The sequence below is a fragment of the Lactuca serriola genome, chromosome 8, assembly GCF_051521515.1.
Source record: "Lactuca serriola cultivar US96UC23 chromosome 8, Lser_US96UC23_V15, whole genome shotgun sequence".
Taxonomy (NCBI): domain Eukaryota; kingdom Viridiplantae; phylum Streptophyta; class Magnoliopsida; order Asterales; family Asteraceae; genus Lactuca; species Lactuca serriola.
In genome coordinates this window covers 238,107,389-238,132,329 of record NC_136415.1, presented here as the reverse complement: position 1 = coordinate 238,132,329, position 24,941 = coordinate 238,107,389, and the positions used below count along the sequence as shown (strand labels likewise).

General features: G+C 34.5%; 2 protein-coding genes and 1 long non-coding RNA gene across 3 annotated transcripts; 1 reads left to right on the top strand and 2 right to left on the bottom strand.

Moving 5' to 3' along the window:
• Nucleotides 1-3,874: 3,874 nt before the first annotated feature.
• On the bottom strand, nucleotides 3,875-4,297 carry LOC145067957 (putative disease resistance protein At4g10780). Its single transcript, XM_079014976.1, has one exon. The coding sequence runs from the start codon at nucleotides 4,295-4,297 to the stop codon at nucleotides 3,875-3,877; it is 423 nt and encodes a 140-aa protein (XP_078871102.1).
• A 3,971-nt stretch (nucleotides 4,298-8,268) lies between these two features.
• Nucleotides 8,269-8,998, top strand: LOC145071211 (uncharacterized). The gene is made up of 2 exons (XR_013690300.1): nucleotides 8,269-8,672; nucleotides 8,809-8,998. It is a non-coding gene; the product is annotated as an uncharacterized LOC145071211 (long non-coding RNA).
• A 431-nt stretch (nucleotides 8,999-9,429) lies between these two features.
• Nucleotides 9,430-23,598, bottom strand: SYD (P-loop containing nucleoside triphosphate hydrolases superfamily protein). Its single transcript, XM_079018132.1, has 36 exons — nucleotides 23,312-23,598; nucleotides 22,886-23,005; nucleotides 21,933-21,994; nucleotides 21,734-21,849; nucleotides 21,473-21,625; nucleotides 21,043-21,245; nucleotides 20,761-20,930; nucleotides 20,615-20,679; nucleotides 19,815-20,228; nucleotides 19,555-19,739; nucleotides 19,364-19,461; nucleotides 19,084-19,269; nucleotides 18,773-18,953; nucleotides 18,515-18,691; nucleotides 18,384-18,427; nucleotides 18,162-18,218; nucleotides 17,952-18,048; nucleotides 17,700-17,872; nucleotides 17,405-17,618; nucleotides 16,867-16,992; nucleotides 16,689-16,778; nucleotides 16,473-16,589; nucleotides 15,905-15,985; nucleotides 15,710-15,817; nucleotides 15,452-15,621; nucleotides 15,294-15,372; nucleotides 15,123-15,197; nucleotides 14,921-15,018; nucleotides 14,715-14,822; nucleotides 13,723-13,780; nucleotides 13,383-13,610; nucleotides 10,778-13,258; nucleotides 10,541-10,666; nucleotides 10,267-10,446; nucleotides 10,027-10,179; nucleotides 9,430-9,915 (listed from the first exon to the last, which is right to left on the bottom strand). Exons 2-36 carry the CDS (start codon nucleotides 22,991-22,993, stop codon nucleotides 9,619-9,621), a joined length of 7,278 nt encoding a protein of 2,425 aa, XP_078874258.1. The 5' UTR covers nucleotides 22,994-23,005; nucleotides 23,312-23,598; the 3' UTR covers nucleotides 9,430-9,618.
• Nucleotides 23,599-24,941: the final 1,343 nt, after the last annotated feature.

Sequence of the window (24,941 nt, the reverse complement as noted above, 5' to 3'; positions counted from 1 at the left end):
ATATGAGTCTAAATATTTTTAGATCATTAACAAATTAAAGATCATAAATAAGTTGAATCAAAAGTTTTTTTTGAATCATCACATTTTGGATCATATTATGTTCAACATTTTTTTAAAAAATTAATATTTCTTAAAATTAAAAATAAATACTTCAAAAACTTATTTTTGAAAAATTATTTTTACAAAGACTTTAATATATTGAGTAGAAGTGTCTCTTAAATTTTTATGATTTTTGGAGAATTTATTTTCTGGGTTTTTTTATTAAAAAAATAAATGTTTTTTTTTCAAATTTTCATGATTATGCTCACTTTGTAGAGAATTAAATTTGAAGAACTTTGGTTTTTTCACATTTTTTTTCAAGGAAAAAAAGTTATGACCAAAAAAACGAAGTGGGTAGATGTGCAATGAACAAATGGGTTATATGCCCTACTAAATTATGTAAAATATTATAGATAAAACCCTCTTTTTAAAAATCTTCAAATAAGGCACTAACCCTGATGGGTTATCTAGGTTACAAATAAGAATAATCACGCAACGGATGCGTAATCATACTATGGGTACATGGAACCTAGAAGTCTATGGCTTTTTCTCAAGTTATAGCAACATACTTATGAAACAAACTTCCAACCTATGTAAATCAAAATTTACAAATTTGGAACACATACTTTTGCAAAAATCGAATAATACAGCCAATCCTCTTAAGTTCTTCCTTGGAAAGCAAGCACCAATAATATGGATGATTCCAATGGTTCACACCCAAAACTCTAGAAACCCTTGGATCAAAATATAGGAGAGGGGAGGATAGGAAAACCAATTTTCTATGTGTGTATGTAGGGGTTGATTTTTGCTAGGGACATGGTCCTTATTTATAGCTGCTAAAAACCCTGATTTGAATATTAAAACAATAGTATGTTAACCTAATTCAAATATGTTTCCTTATCAGCTATTGGAGGCTTACAAAATATATCTGGAACCTCTCAGAACCTCGATGCATAGGGAGGTTCTAGAATTGCCTCCCTTGCTCAACTATTGAACAATTACAATTCAACCCTTGCACCTTTAATTAATTCTAATTAATCCAAAATTAATTTCCAATTAATTCTTTGTTAAATATTAACTATTTCTAATTAATATATTAACAAATCACTTTATCTCTCTCCTAGTATCAATTCTGTTTATTTCTGGTTATAATGGCAACCCAAAAATGATTTTACTTTTATTCACTAAGATTATACCAATTTAGTTAAGCCTTTAGACACCTTAATCCAACAGTCACCCACTTGGATAAGTCGTCAATTACAATTGTGTGTGTTTCCGTGGGTGCTCATTCCCCATGTGTGTGTGTGCCACTTCTGTGATTCGGGAGGTGAATGTACGTTTTAGTTGGCCGAAAATCAAAAAGAACCACCGGCCGCCAACCATGGTGGTTGCCGCCCTTGCTGCCTTTTCTGCCACCACCAACCACCGTGTGTGGGTGGTTGTGTGTGTATGATATGGTGTGTGTGTGTATGTGTGTGTTTTAATGGTGTAAGTTTGTATGATCAGTTATTGGACGGAAATTGAAAAAAAAAACCTACCACCACCACCGTGAGGTGGTGGTTGCCACCTTATGTCGCCGTCTATCACCATCTTGGTGGTTGTATTCTAAGGTGGCATTGGGTGGTGCCCTACTTATTAAACATTGAATTACCTAAACAGTTATCTTTAGTCCGAGTGGCACGAGTTTGGGGTTAGAAAGCCTAATTAGGGTTTAGAAAACCCTACTGTCAAGAAAATCCTAGTTTTGGAGTTGGTCGGGACCCGCGTTAAAACTGTTAATTAAACTTTAAATAATACTTAATAATGCCCTACAATTCACTTAATGCAATATTGGACTAAATGGATTAAGTCCTTAAGGGGTTAAGTGTGGAACACTAACCCTAGTTATCATTTTATGTGAAAAAACCCTAGAATCGGGGAGCTCTATTTTGTACAATGATCGGACGCGTAATTGGGCTATTGATTGGATTATTATTATCATATCCGATAATGACTAAGTCAAACCTTAATCAGTCCTACCCTTAGGTGATTAGGTTCTTAATGGGTTAAGTGTTCTTACTTAACCCTAATTGTCATTTTATGTGAAACCCTAATCTTCACTTCGTTTGAGGTAGTCACTGTTGCAAGTGACTATGACCTGTGATCGGGTATTGACTAAAGTATCTCCCTGTAGGTGATTGGTAGTGAGTTGAAGTTGGTAGAGTTCTCCGTTGCTGCTGTGGGTACCTACGTGCATATCGAGGTGAGTTTTACCTCACTGTACCGTGGGTCGAAGGCACCAATGTCAGCCCACTAGTTTTGGTTGTATGTTATTAGATGGATGCCTTAGGGACTATATGTAATCATGTAGGGTAGACTGAGGACTCTTGATCTAGGCTTCTTGCCTTTTCCTTGTTTGGATGTGGCTCGAAAGTAGGATTATCCATCTGGATGTCTATCTCACCTCTGAGTACATACAATTATGCATTCCTTAGATTGTTGGTATTTAGTATGTTGTTATGATGTAGTGATGTGTTAGATCTGAATCTCGATATCGAGTATGTTGTTGTGCTATAGTAATCGATAGAACTATACGTTATATGTGCTTGTTGGTTATCATTTGTGGAGTGCCCTTAGGGACTGTATGTAGTCATGTAGGGTAGCTTGAGAACTCTTGATCTAGTATTTCTTGCCTTTTCCTTGTTTGGATGTGGCTTGAGAGTAGGGTCATCTATTCGGGTGGTTATCTCACTTCTGGTTACTTATGGTTACGCATTCTATGGAGGTTAGCTGGTAGCAGGACTGTATGTTGTGAAAGGACTAGTAGGTGGTAGTGAGTTGTATGATTGTTGTTTGCCTGTATTATATGCCTACTTGATGATGATTGTTTTCATGTATACATGTTGTGTTTGGTTTGGGTTGAGGTGGTCCTGCTTTGTAATGTAGGCCAAGATACCCGATGCGGGCCAGTTGTAAGCCGAAGGCATGGAGGCTTGGGAGGAGCGGTTTGGGTTGAGGCGGACCAATATAGACTAAAGGCCAAAAGACCTAGGGCGTCCCAGATAAATTCCAGGCCTGAGAGGCGTACCAATCAGACCGAAGGCCCAGAGAACGGTTCAGATGGGTTGTAGGCCAGTGCGGTTCCAGTCAGGTTAAAGGTTCTGTACGCATGTTGTTTGTTATTATGTTATGTGGTGGTATTTTGGGGGAAACTCGCTAAGCTTATGCTTATCCAGTTGTTTATTGTTTCAGGTATCATTGGTGTCAATGGGAAGGCGAAGGCGAGACTGTACACACGCATCAGTAGCATTGAGGATTTCGCGTTTTCTTTTAAATTCTAATTTTAAATAAATGTAATTTGGAATAAACGGTTTTCTTAATAATAGATTTATAAATTGGTGAGTTTTACCTTAATAAAAATGAAAATTTTTTGTTGTGAAAACGGGACGGAATGTAATTTTATTTTTAGGTATTTAAAAAATTACACATTTTTTACAGAATATACATATTTGTTTAATTATTATACAAACATTTTTTAACTAACATGAAGAAATAGATGTACAAATATGAAATTCTAGTAAGAATTGCAATAGTAACATTGTAACACAATAACTGTAGGTAACAAATAATCCAATATATATATATATATATATATATATATATATATACAGAGAGAGAGAGAGAGAGAGAGTTTGGTTCAAATGTTTTCAACAAGTATTGTGTGCACATATGGACCAATCAGAATTTAGCACAAATTAAATTTTTAAATAAATCAATAAGGGTAAATTAGTAATATTGCATGTATATTAAATAAATTCCAAATTTAAAATCAAATCAAATCCTTATAAAATTGCAATCAGTTTTTAAACCCTACAAAAACCACCATAACAAAAAGTAATCGACGTCCTCCTCCTTCCTCATTGCTATGGTTACCACCGACGTGCTCTTTCCATACAGATCCAATACTTTGAACGAAAAGTTTCCAAGCATCATCTTTACTCATGAGGCTTAACTGAAAAGGAAAATCAACAGACATGTCCCTACAGACATCGAAAGATCGAGTGGTTAAGAGGATCTTGCAGCGGGAATCCCTTGAAGGAATTCCCACAACATCTAAGTCGATCTTTTCCCAGACATCATCAAGGACTAAAAGGATATTCGTTCTGGTAGCTTCCACCCTCATCTTCAGTCTTCGAAGAATTATGTTGGCTAAACTGTGAGTCGTGTCTCCTGCTTCCACTTTTAAATGAAGTATCTTGGCAATATGAGTTTGAATCATGCTCAAATTCAAGTCCCTATAGACTTGAACCCAGATCACGATATTAAAAGAATTTAGAGAGGAATTGCACAAGTGATTGATCAAGGTTTTTTCCTACTTTTTTTATAGAAATTGTAATTTGTTTTTCTCCCTTTGCACTGATTTCATGAATCTTTCTCATGCTTTTGATGCAATTTCTGGTGTTGTGAAGGTGTTTGGTGTTTAATACAACTTGCTGAAGGTGTTTGACATTATATTTGAAGGTAAAGCTATGACAAATGTATAATGCACAGAAGGTGTTCGATAGAATGCATAAGAGATGTTTCAAGCCAAATTCTCGGTAATTGACTAATTCCATATTTAAAACACACTTTCTAATAATTTTTACAATCAGCATGCTTATGAAATATTTGACCAGTTGTGTCTGTGGTAAGGATGAAATTTCCAAGCAAATATTGCAAACACACCCATGTATTCTGGCATATTCTATGTACTCTACCAGAATATATATCAAGATTTTAAAGAATCTATGCATTATTAAACTTGTAATTCTTAGTAAGATACCATTAGTGTTTATTTTTTACTTTTTCTCTCTTGCATTGTATAAAAAAACCACAATTGGTGTTGTTTTTTAGAAGAAATTAGTGTATTATGATGTGAAAGTTGAGTATGAGGTGTGAATGGATTTGTGTATATTCTGTCAGAATTTATTTATATAAATTCATTCTTTCAGAATGTTTGTATTCTAGCAGAATGTATTTTATGTATTCTGCCAAAATTTATAAAACAAATCTTATCAATAATATTATTTTAGAATGGATTAATTTTTTTGTTAGATTTTAATGGTTTTTTTTTCTTTTTAGGTTTTGAAGAGTTTTTCATTCATGTGGAAAAGAAAGAAAATATGGAGAACAAGAGTGTCTTATAGTAGAATGTATTCCACCAGAATGTATAAAATAAATCTTAACAATATTATTCTTTCAGAATGAATTAGTGTTTTTTGGTGGATTTTGATGTTTTTGTTGCATTTGTAAAGGACTCGCTTGAAGACCTTATAGGAATGACGTGAAGAATGAATCAATGATTGATCATACTCACAGTTTAAAAATGTTGTTGTTTTTAAGAATTACACTTGTTATTCTTTCAGAATGTTGTTATTATTCAAGAATGTTCGTTTTGTATCACAATCATAGAATATAATTCTTTGATATATTATTGGTTCAAGAATAGATTTTGTATATTGTTTCATAATGTACTTATTCCTGTTTTCTTCTTATTTATGTATTCTTAAAGGATGTCATAAACTGTTATTCTAACAGAATGTCGTTATAACAAACTTTCATTCTAATAGAATCGCATTCTGACAGAATAAAATAAGTTATAGTTGGTTATAATTACAAATTAAATTAGAACTGAAATTGAATTAATTTAAAAAAAAATCAGAATTATCCCTTTAGTTTCAAAGTTTTCTTTTTTTAAATATAGTTAATTGTCTAAAATACTCTTTTAATTAAATTTGAGTGATTATATGGTACATGTTACCTTATTGTAATATCGTAGACCCTCAGATCATAACCATTGATTGTATTCATCTATTGGTCAAGAATTGTACTTACGACACACAATAGATGTAAGAAACAAAATAACCTAGCATATATATATATATATATATATATATATATATATATATATATATATATATATATATATACATACATATATATATATATATATATAGAGAGAGAGAGAGGAGGGTTCAATTGAGAAAAAAAAGGTTGAGAATAGGGGAATCATTCTCAGTCACTCATTTATTTTTGCCGCAAAAACCTTCATCGTACCAGCGGAAATGGGAAAGGAATAAACATGTGTTTTCCAGCAAAACATGTTTCCTTAAATTATGCTAAGCATTACCTTAATATATACAAAAACATAGTTTTTTCGTTTTTTTTAATTTTTAAGAAGTTATTTTTATCGAAAAATGATTTTTAAATATACCAAAATTCATGATTTTTTATTCTCTACAAATAGACATCCATATTGATATAGTTTTAAGATAAAATTAAAAAAAAAATTAATATTTTCTGCTATCGTTATTCATAAGTGAATAAAAATGAATCAAGTTTTTACTACAGTACATTCGTTATTCACTTATGAATAAAAACTATGATTAATTTTTTTTACAATTTAAGTATCCTTCATATATGAATATAGCATATAATAAACATAGTATATTCATATTTAAATATTAGACGATGCATTCACTTGTGAATATTACATAGTTTATTCACTTGTGAATATTAGATGGTATATTCACTTATGAATATTAGATAATATTTTCATATCTGAATATTACGTAGTATTACATGGTATATCACATGTGAATATTACGTAGTATATTCACTTGTGAATATTAGATGATATATTCACTTATGAATATTACACAGTATATTCGCATATGAATATTACAAGGTATTTTCACAAATATATATAATTTTTATATGTTATTCACATATGAATAACATACAGACTTGCATATTTGTTTTTTTGTTTTAATAATCATATACTGATTCAGGTGAGAAAACATATTCTATATGAATATAACGTGGTAATTTAGTTTATGCATTTCATCAAACAGTTAGAGTGCATACAATTTAACTTTTTTAAAAATGTTAAAAACATGATACTTTGACTATTTAAATCTTACAAAATAGTAGATTGATAGAGAATTATATGAAACTTTTCAAAAAAAAACGATTTGATCTTTTTCTAACCTCAATTTTGAAGTTTTATTTGATAATCGATGTTGAATGAATTATATGAAGTGGATTTTTTGTTGATTATCGATGATGTTGATCTAATGACGTTGGGGGTATAATTAATCGTAGATGTTGAAGATCTGATCGTATTCAAGCAGAATTGAAGGTTGGATTAAAAGAACCAAAAATGAATTTGTGTTGTTAACTGTTGAATCGTGTTGATAAACATGTTATTGACGAAGATCGATGATTGATTAGCACCGGATGATGTTGATGATGGTTTAATTGAAGAAATTTGGATGATTGTTGAAGGTTGGAGGAGAAATTTGGATGATGAACGATCGATTACAGTTGTGTATTTGATATTGAAGGTTATTATCATATTTACAAGTTTGTCACCGTGTTTTTTTATGCTTAGAATAAATGAGTGGCTGAGAATGATTCCCCCATTCTCAACAGTTTTTATTTTCTCAATTGAACCCACCTCTATATATATATATATATATATATATATATATATATATATATATATATATATATATATATATATATATATATATATATATATATATATATATATATAAAAGAAAAAATACATTAATAGATATTCTATCATTTTGAGTTTTCCTACAATTGTTAAACATTTATGTTGCTTTAAAGCTTTAAAACTTGCGTTAATTCATATCTTAGTGGTAATAGTTGTTTATCTATCAAAAGTTTAATGGTTTTTTATTTTGAAATCGAATATTACAGAATGCAACATGTTTATTTCGATAATATTATAATATGTTTTACATTTAATAGTTAGAAATATAGAGTTCCTTGCCTCATCTATTTATTTTAAAAATCAAACTTTTGGACAAGTATAAACAAAGGTGAGACAAATTGGTTGTATCAAAATGTCAACTGTAGTTGGTTTTGTTTGGTAGTTGGTTCCACTCATGGTGAACCATTTCCATATAATAGTTTCCTAACACAAATTGGTATAAACAATATAGTATAAAATCGAACCAAACCAATCTTAGGTTCAATTTACCATTGTTTTCTACGAAATTTCCTTTACAATATTGAATGTTTTATAGAAAAAACTTGGTTAAGTGGCAAGGAAGAAAGATAGAAGGTTTATTTTTTTAATCATTTAGTTTGATAATGACAACAATTGTGGAAAAGTCGTTGCTTCTACTCTCTCTATATATATACTTCATTTCATTCATCTTCATCTATGGAGACCATCAAACAAAATTTGTTTCTCTTAAAATGGTCTTAAAATCACGATATTTCCTTAGTTTTTCTCTTATAATTATTTCCACTATTGCAAGTTTGAATGTTGAGCCTTCAAGAAGACCAATTTGGAGAGGCAAACTTTGATGTGGTGAAGTGTTATTTTTTATACTTTATTGACAAGGTATCAAGATATTCTTATAGACCCAGGCTATGGAAGCCAATGTGTCTTTATGATTAACTTGTGCATGAAGTTGTTGTTTCGAATACTAATCGACCTTTACAACTTCAGGCATGAATTACTCATGGGACACATTGGCCAACAAAGCTTGGGACTATTAGAATTTCTTGATTCCCTGTTAATCAAGTATTAGAAGCCCAACTTCACCAAATGCATATATGCATCAGTTGAACAAATGGTAATCATGATTATTTTACTTTCACAGCTTTAATTCTGACACTTACTGACTTTTTCTGTTTTGTTTCTATATAATAACATATTTATACTTTCAACTGACAATCAAATTATGTTATTGTTTGGGATGCAACATGAAGACGTTACATCCATGGGCGATGCAGAAAGGAAAGTTTCTGAAAATTGTAATAATCGACACATGGGTGTTACAGATAGTTGGTTTGTAATGTTTTTAGTTTAAAAACATATAAAAATTAAAAGCTTTGTTGTATTAATATGAAATATTTGTTTCATGGCAATTGGCAATAATGGATCCTACATTGCATTGTTTCTTAGTATTCTTTGACCCTTTAACGTTGGCTATTGTTAGGATCCTAATGTCGGAGGGATCTATCTTTAAAGGGGAATAAACCTTAAGCATTGTCGATTTTTGTTGTAGAGATAGCGACCACATTTTCTTATTTCAACATATGGATAAGGTTGACATTGTTTTCAATGCTAACTAAATCTTCATACCCTATCATGATGAAGAGAGGAAAAGGTTTAGAAATATTTTACAAATACAAATAGAAATTACGTTTCACATACATGTCCCATATTTTGATGATCAACAAAGGATCCGTAACACCTTAGCAAAGGGTTCATTTGAGAAACTGATGATTAAGAATTTGTATTATAAATTTATAAGTTATAACGAAATAAAGGATCCAATTACGTAAATAGAAAACTAATTTATGACGTGTTGGATATTAATTATCATGTTGATATAAATATTTAACCTTGATAAAATCATATGCCAAAATGAGACTGGTACAATAATACAAGCAAAGCTAAACAGCTATAATTATAATTACACACACCTAACAAACACTTTGATCTTTTTGTTCATAGAATAATAATAATAACAATAATAATAGTTTAGCCTTAGCCTTAGCCTTAGCCTTAGCCTACTAGTCATCATTTTGGTCTTGTTCTTGTTGTGTTTTAATTGTTGGATCATTTTGTTCATCTGCTTCCTGTGTTGTCCCCAATTTATTCAGACCATTTTCAGTGGAACCTTCTTGTTTCTCTTTCTCTTTCTCTGATTCATTTGGTGTTTGAATTTGAGCATCATCTTCCTCCTGCTTCTTGTTATCATTGTCATCATGTTCACAAGGTTTGGCTTCCGTTTCCACCACCATGGGAGGAAGTTGTTCATCCTCCATCTTTTCACAAGATTTCTCTTGCTCTTCTTCTTTATCCCCCTCCTACACAATACACATACGTAGAAGAAACCCAATTAAAACACATTGAATTCTTTCATTTTTTTTAAACATGAAACATAAACTGAGAAACTCAACAAGGAAATTTTGGCTTACTGTAATGACAGGAAGTGCTTCAGCTTCAGACACATCCTCCTTAATCACACCAGATTCACTTTCTTTCTGGGAAGCATCCTCAACCTTTTCAGTGGGTTTAACATCTGTATCATTATTATTTCTTTCAATTTCAATGTCATCATCCCCTTTACCCTGAAAGAACAGATTATACGTATGATTTAAACATAATCTTTTTGGAATTTCTGTACATGATGAGCCTTAAAAACTAAATAAATGAACCTGTGGTGATGTCTTGTTGGTATCCTCCACATCTTTAGATGTAGTGGCCTCAGTTTGAATCTGCATATCAAGAGATGGTGACTTCTGCACAGAATCAGTAACACTTTCTTCAGCACCAGGAGGATTAGCCTCCAGAGTCAGGGTGTCTCCATCCTTGATTACAGGATCTTTCTCTTCATTCTGTAAATCCATAAATCATCAAACCACTAAGACCAGATAGATATTACTATTACATATATATATATGTATGTATTATTAAATGCATTCTATTAACCTTGCCACCATCTTGTGAAGCACTGCACTCAGTTTCTGCCTTCAAGACCTCATCTTTTTGAGGCTGATTAATCTCAACTTCTTCAGAGGGTTTAGACTGAGTCTCTGATTTTGACTCACTTTCAACCTGCACGAATCGTTAATGATATTAGCTACACAAGTGAGAGCAACCCTAAAACACATAACGGTTGTTAGACCCAAAAATGGCATGAGAGAGAGAGAGAGAGAGAGAGATTACCTCCATTAGTTTTTTGGAATCCGAATCTTCCTTGGACTTGGTATTTTCAACAGCATCATCAGTCATTGATTGTGATTCAGTTGCCTCTGAAACGTCTTTTTGTTTCTCGATCTTCTCCCCATGGAGATTTATGGTATCAGCTACATTGCTTGACTGTTGTTTCACATCTGGGGAATCTTTGAGTGGTGTTTCAGCTAACTTAGAAGCAGCTTGGGTGGACTGATCATCATCATCCATGTCCATCATCTTCTGAGCTTCATTTCTTAACATACTTCTTGTAGCAACAGTTTTTCTACTAGAAGAGGCTCGTGTCCTCTTCTGTGGTGGTTCATTAGGTTTTTGCTCCTGAGCTTCTACTGTGTCCAGTTTCCTCCTTTCCCTGCGACGAGGTGCCTCTGGTCTACTTTGAACCTTCCTTCCTCTTCCTCTACCTTGTTTCGGTGCAGATTCAGAAGGAGATTCAATTGGGGTGGCTACCGGAGTATCAACAAGTGGGGTGGCTACCGGAGTACTAGCTGGGGTGGCTACCGGAGTAGCAACAAGTGGAGTGGCTGCCGGAGTACTAACTGGGGTGGCTGATGGAATACCAACTGGGGTGGCCGCCGGAGTACCAACTGAGGTGGTGACAAGTGAGGTGGCTTCCGGAGTACTAGCTGGGGCGGCTACCGGAGTATCAACAAGTGGAGTGGCTGCCGGAGTACTAACTGTGGTGGCTGATGGAATACCAACTGGAGTGGCCACCAGAGTACCAACTGAGGTGGTGACAAGTGGGGTGGCCGCCGGAGTACCAACAAGTGGGGCGGCTGCCAGAGTACTAACTGGAGTGGTGACAAGTGGGGTGGCTGCCGGAGTACCAACTGGGGCGGTGACAAGTGCGGTGGGTTCTGGAGTACTAACTAAGGTGGCTGCCGGAGAACTCAAAGTTCCAAGCTCAGAGGCCTGAGCAACAACAGACACCGGTGGCGGTGGTGGTGTCGTGGTGGATGCTGGAGAACTCAATTCTTCAACCCCGGTGGCAACTGGGGTGGCTTTTTCAGGCTCAGTGGTAACTGGAGCGGCTGCCTGAGCACTCGTAGTTTGAAGCTCGGTGACCTGAGAATCAACAGAAACTGGTGGTGGTGGTGGTGTAGCCCCCACATCAGTATCCGGCACAGCCTGACTGACTTCCGGCAAAGTAGAAGATGTAGGTACAGATTCAACAGGGACAGATGGTTCTGGTATCGGTATATCAGATTTCAAGTTTTCAGAAGGGGGTGGTGTTACTGTTACAGCAGGTATACTAACAGTCCCTGGAGCTGCTGCTGGAGTGTTACTGACAGCAGTTGAGGTGGAAACTAGAGGCTCATTGGTGGTGGAGGGAAGTGTTTCTGACATGTTGATTAGAGAAGATGTCCGAAGACCTGGCATAGCTAATACCACATGATGTTGCTTTGTAACTGTATGTTGGGGCTGGGGTTGTGGCTGTGGCTGTGGCTGTGGCTCAGCCTCAGCCTCATCAACTCCACTACTTCCAATTATTTGACCACGGCCTCTACCTCTACCTCGTGGTCTACCCCGACCCCGACCCCTACCTCTACCCCTACCCCTACCACTCCCAGGTGTCACTGATGGAGATGCAGCAGACTCTGAGTCATGAGAGGATGGAGAGAACACTGGGATTGAAACGGGTAATGTAGGGGTTGAAAGAGTGCTAGGAGTGGGATTACTCGGTGGGATATTCTGGTTGGGAGGAGTCATGGTGGTTGTTGGTTCAGAAGTAGGAGGGAGGGTAGAGGTAGATAAAGGAGTGATGGTGGTGGCCTGAGGAGATGGACTGATTTTAGGTTGGAATCCGGGGGGTGGAGGAGTGGCTGTGGGTGTGGCTATCGGTTGATAACCAGGAGGGGTGGTGGTGATTGGTTGATAGCCCGGAGGGGGGGAGGTGAGTGGTTTATAACCAGGAGGAGGAGCGACTGTTGGCTGAAAGCCAGGAGGATGACTGGCTGGTGGCTGAAAACCAGGTGGCACAGACAGGGTAGCAGAAGGCAAAGTAACAGTTGGCTGACCACCATCAGAGGGGGTTGACTTGGGAACAGAAGGGGTAGCAACACTAGGAGGAGGAGGAGGAGCAGCAGCAATCTGTAAACCAATTGGATGAAGAGGTGGAGGAACAGGTAATGGAGAAACCTGAAGAGCCGCCATTGGAGGTGGAACTCCAATTCCGGGGAGTTTCTTTTTAGGCGGCCTTCCACGACCACGTTTTATTGGTGGACTTGCCCCGATTTGTTGAACTGAGAAAGCTGCAGGTGGAGGAGGTTGCATTGGGTGTTGTATGTTTGGCAACCCTGTGCCTTCTGCACCAATAACCATGCCAGATTCGCTAGCTGTGACACCAACAGCCAAGTCCCCTTCTTCCTTGGTGGTGTTTGGTGACTCTGGTGCTTCAACTTGACACATTTTCTCAAATTCATCTTCTGTCCATTGCTCCTCATAAGATCGCACCTATGTAAAGTAACAACAAAAATTATAACAGGGATTCAAACAACAAAATGCATCAAATATATATATATATATATATATATATATATATATATATATATATATATATAAGTTGAGGAGAACAAACCTCCCTTGCTCGTTTTCCTCTTCCATAATTATGTGTGTCCAAGTTCCCAAGCTCACTCTTCCTTTTACCTCCATAGCCAGGTATAACAACTGGTTTTGGAACTTCAATTGCCTTCATAGCTTCACAGAATGATTTCATTTCATCTTCTGTTACAAGTCTAGAAGGAAGGGGAGGTGTGACTTCATCACTTGTCCCCCCTTGTTCTGATACCACCTGTTTCCACAGAGCCTGCACAATTTTACATATTAATATTAATCAAACTGAACAGATAAATGCAGGATGCCTTTTTCTAGGTTGAAGGAAAATAGATTGAAGAGCATTCAATGTAAAAAGGGTATACCATCTCTTCTTCCTGCCTTTTTTTATCGAGTTCCTCAAATACGTCAATTTCAGACTCACTGCCATCATCAAAATTACAAGTATGAATAAATACCACAGCATATTTAAGATTGAAATTTCTGAAAATCAAACTTACTCGAGTATTTAACTAACATCAGTTGGCCACACATACAATAAATGGCATTTCAAAAAGTTGTCAATCATAATGGTTTAGTAAGAACCGGTTTTCATTTGGATGCTTATGTTAATGCATGCAAAAAGATTTTTACCATAGTGCTCAACAAAGTAAATGGTCAATTTTTTACCACATTTCCACATCACGAATACACATAATTTATATAGTTAGCAGGTTATGAGTAAGGATACCCTTTCGACAAAGCTTTATGTTATGAATTTCAGTTAGGATAAGCCTTTTGCATCTTGTCCTATCAAATAATTCACTTCCTCACTTTGTTTCTTTTCCCTTTTTCTCTTAATAATTATGGTATGTCATCACAATATTTTGATCAACTATTTTGGTATGTGAAGAATATCAAGAAGATTTTGTTTCCTTCATTGTAATTATTTATTGTATTATTGAAGAATATCAAGATAGTATTTCCTTTATTGTATTGATTGTATTTATTGTATTTATGAAAGTTACTCTATTAGAGTTTATAGATGCTCATATTTGCCTATATATGATTTCATTTTAGAAAAACAATTAGGTCTTTTATTCTTCTCTATAACCAAACTTCATCATAGAATTTTCACAATCATTTTCCTCATCTACAGATTTCCCTTCTGTTTCACATCTACTAATATGATGGTTACAAACAAAAAAGAGAGGATTGCTACTGCTAATATTCTATCTGGTTTGTTGATAATTTACATATTCCAGCAAAGGTGATTGATCTGTTCGGTTTTTCATCCTGTTATTAGTTTGGTTAGTTTGATTTTACTGTGTTCTATATTATGGTGTCAATCTTGAGAATATTAATGTAATATGCTAACCTCCTGGCTATAAGATCATTCAGACCATCATCATTCAAAACAGGAGCAGCTTCCTCTTTCTTACATTCACGCAGCAGGGCCTCCAAGTATTCTCTTCGGTCTTCAGCACTATGATCCAATCAACCACATAAATAACATGTACAGGTCATGTGTGTGATTGTGTGTGTATAACTACATGTATACTCGATAAAAGTAACAAAAACTACCTTGTGTTATTGTCAAAGAAGCCAGCAGTAATGCTCTGATTAGCAACTCCAAGTTTATGCTCAGCTGAAGCTCTAACTTGTTCTTCAACAGATTTAACCTTACATGATCAACACATTTTTAATGAGTTGAAATGTACTTTAAAAGCAGACATGTTAACCTAAAAGATTCCCAAGTAGTGATGTGAATGTGAGGTGAACATACCGTTTCTAACCGAAGAACAAGTACCTCCTTCTTCTGACCAATTCTGTGAGCTCTAGCCTGTGCTTGCAGATCAACCTAACCACACACATGAACATAAAACCATTAAGCATAAGAGAAAATACAAATTACTATTAAATTAGAATAATTCTTTTTTTTTTAAGTATATATTGCCTGTGGGTTCCAATCCGTGTCGAAAATGATAACTGTATCAGCAGCTTGAAGATTCACTCCAACGCCTCCAGCACGTATACTATGAAATAAAAAAGGATATATGGAATAAGAAATAGAATTTTTTTTTTTTAAATAGAATACACCAAAATGTTGATTACCTGAGAAGGAATATGAAAAATGGAGATCCAGGTTTGTTAAACTGGTCAATTAAGGAGCCACGATCACCACCACTTGTATGTCCATCTAGGCGAAGGTACTTGTACTGTTTATAATATAAATAATCCTCCATCACATCAAGCAGCCTAGTCATTGTTGAAAACAGAAGAACCTGCATTTTGTACTTCCAATATAAGCATCTAACGAGAAAATGATAATTACAAAGGGAAAATTAAGGTAAATTACTGATATTATTATACCCGATGATCTGTAGCTTTTAGCTTGGGTAGTAGTCGATCTAACATCTCAAGCTTCCCACAAAATCTTATCACATTAGGAAGAAAATGCTTGGGAATGAAATCATGGACCTGAAATTGAAACAAAAACGACATTCAGCATCAACAACTCCACAATGAGTTTGCATTGATAATAGAAGAAAGAAAGAGAAAAGCAACCTGTTCTGTATGAAGTTGGCTGAGGTAAGGATGATTGCATATATTTCGTAGCTCAACAACAGAATTGTGCACTGATCGACTCTGGTGGAAAGATAAAAAGTTAGAGCAAAGATACCTTAAAAACCTAATTTCAACCTGAAAGCAGCTTAATTTTATTATGATTTATGCCCTGTTTGCCTGTTTGGATCATGGGTTCTGAAGGAATCCAAAGGAATTGGAATGGGAAGTTAACAGATTAGTGTCGATGACAAATTTGTGTATTTTATTTCTAGTAAATGTGTTTATTTTGCTTCATAAATAAAATAAAATAAACATAAACTGGTAAATGATCATGTTTATAAAAACAATAAAGACTATTTTGGTCATTTAAAAAATTTATTTTCCAATGCCTTGGTGAATTCATGCAAACAATACATTTTGTATAGTATTCTTGCTTCAAAACTCAAGTATTATTCATTAAGTCTCGAAAGAAATTGAAAATTTAATTTGTGATTTGAAATGAGGATGAATATCATGCTCCAGACAGCAAAAGCTGACACCTAAAACAAAGTTATTGCAAAAAATGAACCTTGGTAGCACCAAATGCACCCATATTGTCTTCTACTCTCTGCATCAATATCTTCTGATATGCAGAAGATTCGCATCTTACAAGTCTCTCTATCTTTTCAGGCAACTCATTTTCAACCTATCAAATCAAAAGTAATTAAAAAAAATATATCATTTGCAGGAAAAAGAATAAAACATTAACATACTTTAATATCGTTTCTGTAGGGATAAAACAGACCTTGTGTTTCAGTCTCCTAAGAACAAATGGTCTGAGAACTTGGTGAAGACGATTTATGATCAATAGATTCTCCTCCTCAGAGAGCAAAGCCTGTGCATAATAAGCAGAAACTCAAGTTAAGCAAGAATTAATGAAACAAGAATGTGTAGAGATTGATTAAATATAATATAATGCTCACTTCTTCAAGGGAGTTATCTGCGTTACTTTCAAAAGGTTTGTTGAACCACTGAGAAAAATCCTCAGCCGAATTAAAAATATTTGGCAACAGAAAGTTAAGCAGTGCCCACAGTTCCTCAAGATTGTTCTGCAAATTTAGATAAGTGAAACAGATTTAGTACAAAGAATTGTTCAATTATGTGAACTGTTCATGAATTATAAGGATAGATACAAGATATTGCAATGTACTTCCACTTTTTGTGTATTATAGCCTCCTAATTTCATTTATTTCTGTTACAAAGCATTGTACTTTCAGATTTTTTCTTATTAAGGCATTGTAATTTGAAAAGTCTACTCAATTACAGCTTTTTTTTTCCTATTTAGACATTATTTTGAAAAATCTACCAATTATAGCAGTAAAAATTACTTGTATTTGTGTTTGGATTACATTGCTGTAATTGGTAAATTCTTCAAAATACAATGTTGTAATAGAAATGAGTGAAAGTAGGTTGCTTTTTCTTGTATTTAACCCTAAAAAATGCCTAGAATCATATTCAAACCTGCAAAGGAGTTCCAGTCAACAGCAATCTGTGAGAGCTATTATAATGTTTCAACTCAGCATTTAACTTGCAAGAAGCATTTTTGATGCGATGCCCTTCATCAATTATAATATAATGCCAATGTATCTTGCTCAGTTTTGGCCTATCATGCTTGTTCATGAGATACTCGTAGGTTGTCAAAAGAACATTGAACTTTTGCTGAACTATCTTTTCCCTGCAGTGATGCAAATAAAGCTGTAATATTAAAGAACTTACAGAAATTTTAAAAACAAAATTCAAAATTCAAATCTCATACTTGAATAACTTCCTTCGCTCCTCAGGATGTCCAGAATAGACAATTTTGTTAATGGTTGGAGCCCAAAAGTTAATTTCTGACTCCCATCCAGGTAGAACAGAGGAAGGTACAACCACCAAGAATGGCCCTCTATCATTTTTATTTTCCATTAGGTAACACAGTAAAGATATAACCTACACAAACAACAAATCTTACTCATAAAAGGGTAAAATGTAAACAAAAAAAAATGATTTTAAAGGAGCCTTATACTACCTGAACAGTTTTCCCCAGGCCCATTTCATCAGCTAGAATTCCATTCAAATGGTTGTTGTATAGTGACAGTAACCATCGTAATCCATTCATCTGATACCTAAAGACAAACAATATTATATAAATATAAGATAAAAGAAAAAGAGTATGATTACAAAAAAATTCAGTTTCTCAAATAAAATCTGTTGATTGTTTTTGCAACTTATTACTTACTCTCGCAATTTTCCACCAATGAGAGTTGCTGGCTGTTCTGCTACAAGTTCTTTGACACTGCAACATGGAACTGATGATGAGTTTGAAAAAATAAAATAATTGATTAAAGCCAAGAGCAATAACATTGCTATTTCTTGCATTTAGCCTTATTTTACATTAATGCAAGAAAAAGTGATGGGCTACAAAAGGGAAAAAAAGGAAATACAAAAGTTAATGAAGTACCTATGAGCCATCAAATAGTACTTTTCATTGCTCTCCATGTAATGCTGTAGAAGCCAAAATATTTTGTTAATAACATATTAAAAGGCAAACAAAGGTTACAAGAGTGTAAAGTAACAAAAGATAGAACATACCTTGGCCTGATCTGTTTCATCTTCATTCTCAATAGTAAATTCACTGTTATCATTTAGACCATTATCTGCTTCAAAGGCTCTGCTGATAACTTTTGCCTCTTTCAGCTTTGATCCAAGCTTCTGGAGATACTTCTCAGTCTCTTTCAATAGTTGCTTCACTCGATCCGATTTTGCATCCTATAAAAGCAATTTTAATTTGAAGTTTTTTTTTTTGAATTCGGATCTTTGTTGAATTGTATTAATAATATCAGAGCTCACCTTAACCATTCGAAGATAACCCTCCACATCATTGATTTTTAAAAGATTGATCTTTTCCCTTTGGATTCTGTCAATCTTCTCTCGATAAAGTCTTTCTTTCCTTTTATGGAACTCTCTTACATACTTGTTAAACCCCTTTGCCCTTTCTCTCCTATATTTATGTAAATCTTCCAGTCTTTCCCTAGACAACAGTGATTGAACCACATTATAGAACTTCACAAAAGTTGAGAAAAAGATTAAGGGACGTTTGGTTGGCAGAATGTTTTTTTTGGAAGGAATTGGAATCTGATTATAAATAGCAAAATACATACTTGTGTGATTCCAGTTCACCAAAGAAATCCTTTTGTCTTTCTCGAATTCTCTTTTGTCTCTCTTCCTTCATCTTCTGTTCATACCTCTCGAGTTGCTTTGATCTTCTTCCTATCCTATGTTTCTTGATTGATTTCAAGCGATCCATCTCATTAGATATAGGTCTAAAAAAATCATTCAGTATATCACTGCAACAAAACAAGTATATAATTAATATAAATCACTAAAAACATTAAAGATAGAATATAACAACTCATAAACAAGCTAAAGAAAAGAAATTACTTCCTCAGTCGACGCTGGAGATTCAAAAGTTCAAGCTTTTTTAACTCAATGACACTTTTGGTTTTTGCAGAAATGTCTTCAGAAGAACTAACTGTTTCCTGCATAACAATTGTCAAAAAAAATGAACCTAGAAACATATAGATACAAGTAGATTTAGCCAACAACATGAAAAGCTTAAAATATTAGCAAACCTTTAACTTCTCAACACAAACCGAGATCCTTTGCTCTGTTTTCATCTTTTTAGCTTTCCAATTATTATCAGCAGCAACTTTTCTCTTTTTGCAATCTGCAATCCATTTTTCAGATGTAGTATACTTTGGTGATGCTGGTGAAGTACTTAGTTCAGAAGTATCTTCTCCCTCCCGATTGTTTCCTGCTACAATAAACAAAGTCTCTTAATACAGAACTTTAAAATGTAGAATCTTTATAGTTTTTATGAAAAGAATAGTACCAAGTATTACATCCTTTTCAAGAACATTAGCATTCTTCACCACAACCATGTGCCTTTCACCTTCCATTCCTGAATGAGGCTTCCAGCTTGGCAAATGACTATTATGCCCAAGTCGATTTCCTTGGGTATCAGCATGTAGTGGAATGTTGATAGGGTCTGATTGTGCTACTTTGATTGCAGATGTCTGTAGTTCCTTTGTTTCAAAGACTGGCATTTCTGGCTCAATTTTTCTTGGAATCATGGTATTTCTCATTCCCTCCACATGTTCAGGGAGACCATAAGGTGGCTCATTTTTATCTATCATTTTGTCGAGTTTTTCGCCTTCTTTCATTTCTGAAATGAATCCACTGCTGCTCTGGCCTCCAATAGATTGGTCTTTTCCCTTTTGGTCAATGTGTTCTTTGCTAGATGTATCTGCAATACCACTTGTTATTTGCACATGTTTCAATTGCATCTCATAACTTAACAAAGAAGTAGAAATAACATAGTAAATTATGAATATAGTCCATGTTCTTTATGATTTCTATCGTGCTTAGTCCAATAATGAAACCTTTTTTTCAACTTTGATCATTATTTCACGGCTTCCTATCGACTTTGGTCACTGAAACCTTGAAATAAGGACCAAAACTGAAAAATATTTCAATTTTGGACTGAAAAACTGTAAAAACCAAAGGGCACATGAGAATCATAGCATGCCTGCGTATCTTAAGTTTGTAGAAAGCAGACAAGACATGGTTTTCTGAATGATAGTCTTTCAGATAGTGAAAGATTAATTTGTTAAAGGTGGAAAAAGCAGTTACCTTCCTTGGAAAAGAAGTTTCCCAGTGCAATCTCAAGATGCAACTTTTTCGGCATTAAGTTATTCCTGTATGTCAAAAATGGTTAAGTAGGAATAAACAATCAGATATTGAACAATGAAAGGATTAAGAGTGTTCATTAGAGCAACCTAAAGGCTAAAAATACAAGACATTGAGCTCTGAGCTGTTTCAAATGATGTTCCTTAAAAGGCATGGAAGGTCCAGCTGGAGAAGCCTGTACGACTGGTAATTTTCCAGTATCTCTTGAAGCTTCATTTCGAAGCAAACCCATTTCAGCAACATTGTTTGAGATGCCACCCTGTCAAAAAAAAGGTCATGAGAACACAATATCTACAAGGTCTTACTTTATGAGAGCAACCAGAACAAAAATATGATTCCATTAAGGAGGTAAAATGGTAGAAAAAGCATACTGGAAGTGTCTTGCTTGCATTTGCCATCACATTTGAAAATCCTCCTTCATGATCCAATGCCTTTCCAGCTGGAGTTTTATGCATCAACATTGCAGCAGTCTGGTTATCATATGAATTGCTGAACTGCATGGATAGTGGATTCCCAGGTTCTGATGATTCATATGAACCAGAGAGACCAGCATTTGATCCATGGCTCTTCATAGCTGTAAAAAGTGACATAGTAGAACATGTGTTATAAATACTTATGGTCAATATTACACTAATTATACACTCTAATTCTTATTTGTGTGGTTCAATCCATGTAAAGCAATAGGAACAGAAGCCATTAGGAAGAGAAAAACTTAGATACTACACTCTTAAGCATACAAAATCACTAGAAATTTGACCAAAACTTAGGATTACATGAAGAACTTCAAATTCAAATACTTACAGTTAAGTTGATTTGCAGATCCTTGATAGATATCATGACCAGCACTGCTAGGACCATGTAAAGGTTTGCTTGAAAATGTTGCAATTTTTGCTGTGTCTTCAGTAGTTAGAGGTTTTTTGGAGTCATTTTCCACTGCAGTTTGCTGTGAAGGACCTGCAATTTAATTTATATCCTTGTAAATTGTACAAGAACATTACAACTAAAAATAGAAGAGGCTAAAACAATACAAAATTAACTACTAGAACAAGATGATTTACAAACCTGCAATTTGGGATAAGGATGAATCTCCGGGTTGATTCCCACTGGTCAACGGTTGTCTTTGTGACATTAAAGCCTCAATGTCAAGACCATGTCGATTTATAACTGTCTCCATAGCCCTTCAGAAGATCAAAATAGAGCATCAGACAGAATAAAAAGTGGGATTTAAAATATCTAGAAATGGTGGTTATGATGATCTTACCTTGATATAACTTGGTATGGCATTGAATTTTCCTTCCCACTGGATCTCATATGCTGCAAAATCTGTGAAACCAAGAAAAGAAATAAGAGGACAAGACAATGTTACAAAGCAAGACATAACCAACAAAAAAAAACATTTATAAGTAATTTGTGTCAGGATAAAAGTTTTGGTGGAAAAGTGTTTGACATTCTTATAGATACGAGGAAAAAGGATGAGATGATGTTATCATTCTTAGTAGGTCTTAGGTCCCACATAGAAATTTATGTCTCTATTTAACAAAACATCAGATAATTATTTATTGTGTCTCCTAGATCACCCTCCCTTTTAGAAATATAAACTCAGATAACAAAATATATTACTTGTTAATTGTTATGAATCTGGAGTGTAATGTTAAGTGCACCTAATTTAATAGCATATAATATTTGTGTTGTAACGCTGACATGATAATTCCCTACAACAGAAGTCTGGCTCTACAACCTTTGACAATAACTTGCAAAATCAGAGCTCTACCAACTAAGCTAATATCCCTCAAGCCAAGTAAACATGCATAAAGTTCTCAGACTAATTGTTGTTTAGCACTGTAAGCTGTAGTACATAAGAATTTCAAACTTGGATCACCATACAAAGTGATCCAAGCACACTACTGAAATGTGAAAGTGCAAAACATTACATATCATGCATCTTGTAGTTTGGATATTAAAACAGTTGGGATATTCAACAGGTTTACTTCTAAGTGGTAGGCATGAGCTTTGCTAAAATGTTTTTTTCATCTTCAACTAATTAGTTTTGAACAAGTACGGAAATTTTGGCAGTTATGCATGCACAATAGATTGACAATACTGCCAATTGAGTTGGGTATATCCATTAATGATTTAAGAAACCATTATCATAGAAATTACTCAAATGAAAATCAAAAAGATAAAAATGTGAAGACAATCATGCATGTGACATACCACATGTAGTTTTGTAGCCAATTTTGTGGGCTCATCGGTGGATTCCTGAATAAGCTTATGCAGGAACTTTGCTGCTTCCATCTCAACATTTTGGGGAGTTGCTGCCATATTTACTCGTATCTATTCAATATTAGCAAAAGACAGTTACTACATGTAGGCGATGTAGCTTTTCCAGTGCAGCAGTAAACAACCCCGAGAAAGGTTTAATATCCCAACTCAAAATTAGAAAACAACACATATCAACAACAAATACGTTATACTTTTAACAAAAGCCATATTAAGATATATTTTTACAGTCAAGGATTTCAAGCAGATACTATAACAGCAAATGTATCAAAAATGGGGTTTCTACTTCCATAAAAGTCCCAAACATCAGCTAAAACGGGGATCTTAGGGCACAATTAAGCGTATATTTAATTGACCTACCTGATGTACCTAAAATAGGTGCGCGATCCTCGCTGAGTTCTACTTAACCAGTCGGTTGCTCACTTTGTTTTGAAACGTATAGTTGCCAAAATTCATCTCTCCCACAAGCATATATATGGTTGTTCTTCGATGCTTGATTCGTTTGATTTCACATCGCATACTTCCTCTAGGTCAAATGCATATATATCGCACAGAACACCGATTTTCCAATTCGGGAATTTAGCAGTGAACACAGGTTAGGGCAGGGAGTGGATACGCGATGGTGGTTGAAGTTCTTAGGGGGTTTTTTTTTTGATGTAAATAGAGAAATTGGTGTAGAAAAAAGATATACTTTGTTCCACACATTTTAGGCTTATGGCAGAAAACATCCCTGTACTATTATAGGGAGGAAACTGATCCGTATACAACAATTTTTCTCCATACACAACAATTGGTGCTTTAAAATGTTGTATTATACAACTATATAATGCATGAATTGTTGTGTATGGCAAAAAACTGTTGTGTACGAATCACTTCCCTTAAAAGGAATGAAATTGGAGGGAAAAGGATTCCAATTCACTCGAATTCATATGTTTGGTTGGACTTAGAGGTGGTAAAAGGATTCTTAAATGAAATAAATTTTCCACCATACGGAGGAAAGCAGTGTTGCAAATATCGGCCTAGGCGGCCGAATAATCGGCGCCTAGGCACTTGCCGGTCCTCTACCGTTGACGTTTATAGCTAATTGGACTATATAATCGGACATGGTCAAAGTCGATCAAAGACGAGTCTAGGCGTCCAAATCGGTCAACGCAAGTCAACGTAATTTTAAAAAAATAATAATAATAAGGGCAAAATTGTCAAAATGTAACAATTGCTTCTAGGGTTGCTTCCGATTTCTCATTCGATGCAGTCAAAAAAAATCGACATCCTCTCTGGACTCAAACCACGAACGAGAACGAAAGAAGTGAAATCGGTGCATCTTCTTCTTCCGTTCACCTTCGACTTTAACTCTGATTGACATTCTCTCATGTCGTCGACTTTAGCTCCGGCCTCTGGTTCGTCATCATCTTCGAGCAATGATGTCACAATCCCCTTCCAAGCTCTAGTTGTCATCACCTTTGAGTAACGACACCAATTCACGAGGTTTCTCGACTCCAAAATCAGCTCCTCTTCCGACTTCAGCTCCTCACATCAACACCAATCTAGTTATCTAACAAAGGTTAGATTTTACTTCTCTTTGACAGCTTCTTCTGTTAACATCAATTTATCCAGAATTTGATGAACAATGGTATTTGACAGCTTCTTCGGTTAAGAAAATTATTGATTTAAGGATTGATGTTACTCAACATTTGATAAGAAATTTAGTATCTATTAAACATTTAATAAGAAATTTGGTATCTGTTAACCATTTGCTAAGAAATTTGGTATATGTTAAGAAATTTGATAAGAAAATTGGTATCTGTTAAACATTTGTTGAATCTTTTTTTAAACATTTATTGATTTAAACAGGGTATCTAGTTAATTGAACATTTGTTGAATCTGTTTAACATTTGTTTTTTTTTTTTTGAAATATGCTAAGTATGAATCTGTCAAGTATTTTATTTTATTTTTTATTTTTTTTAAATCTATTAAGTATGAATATGTTGTG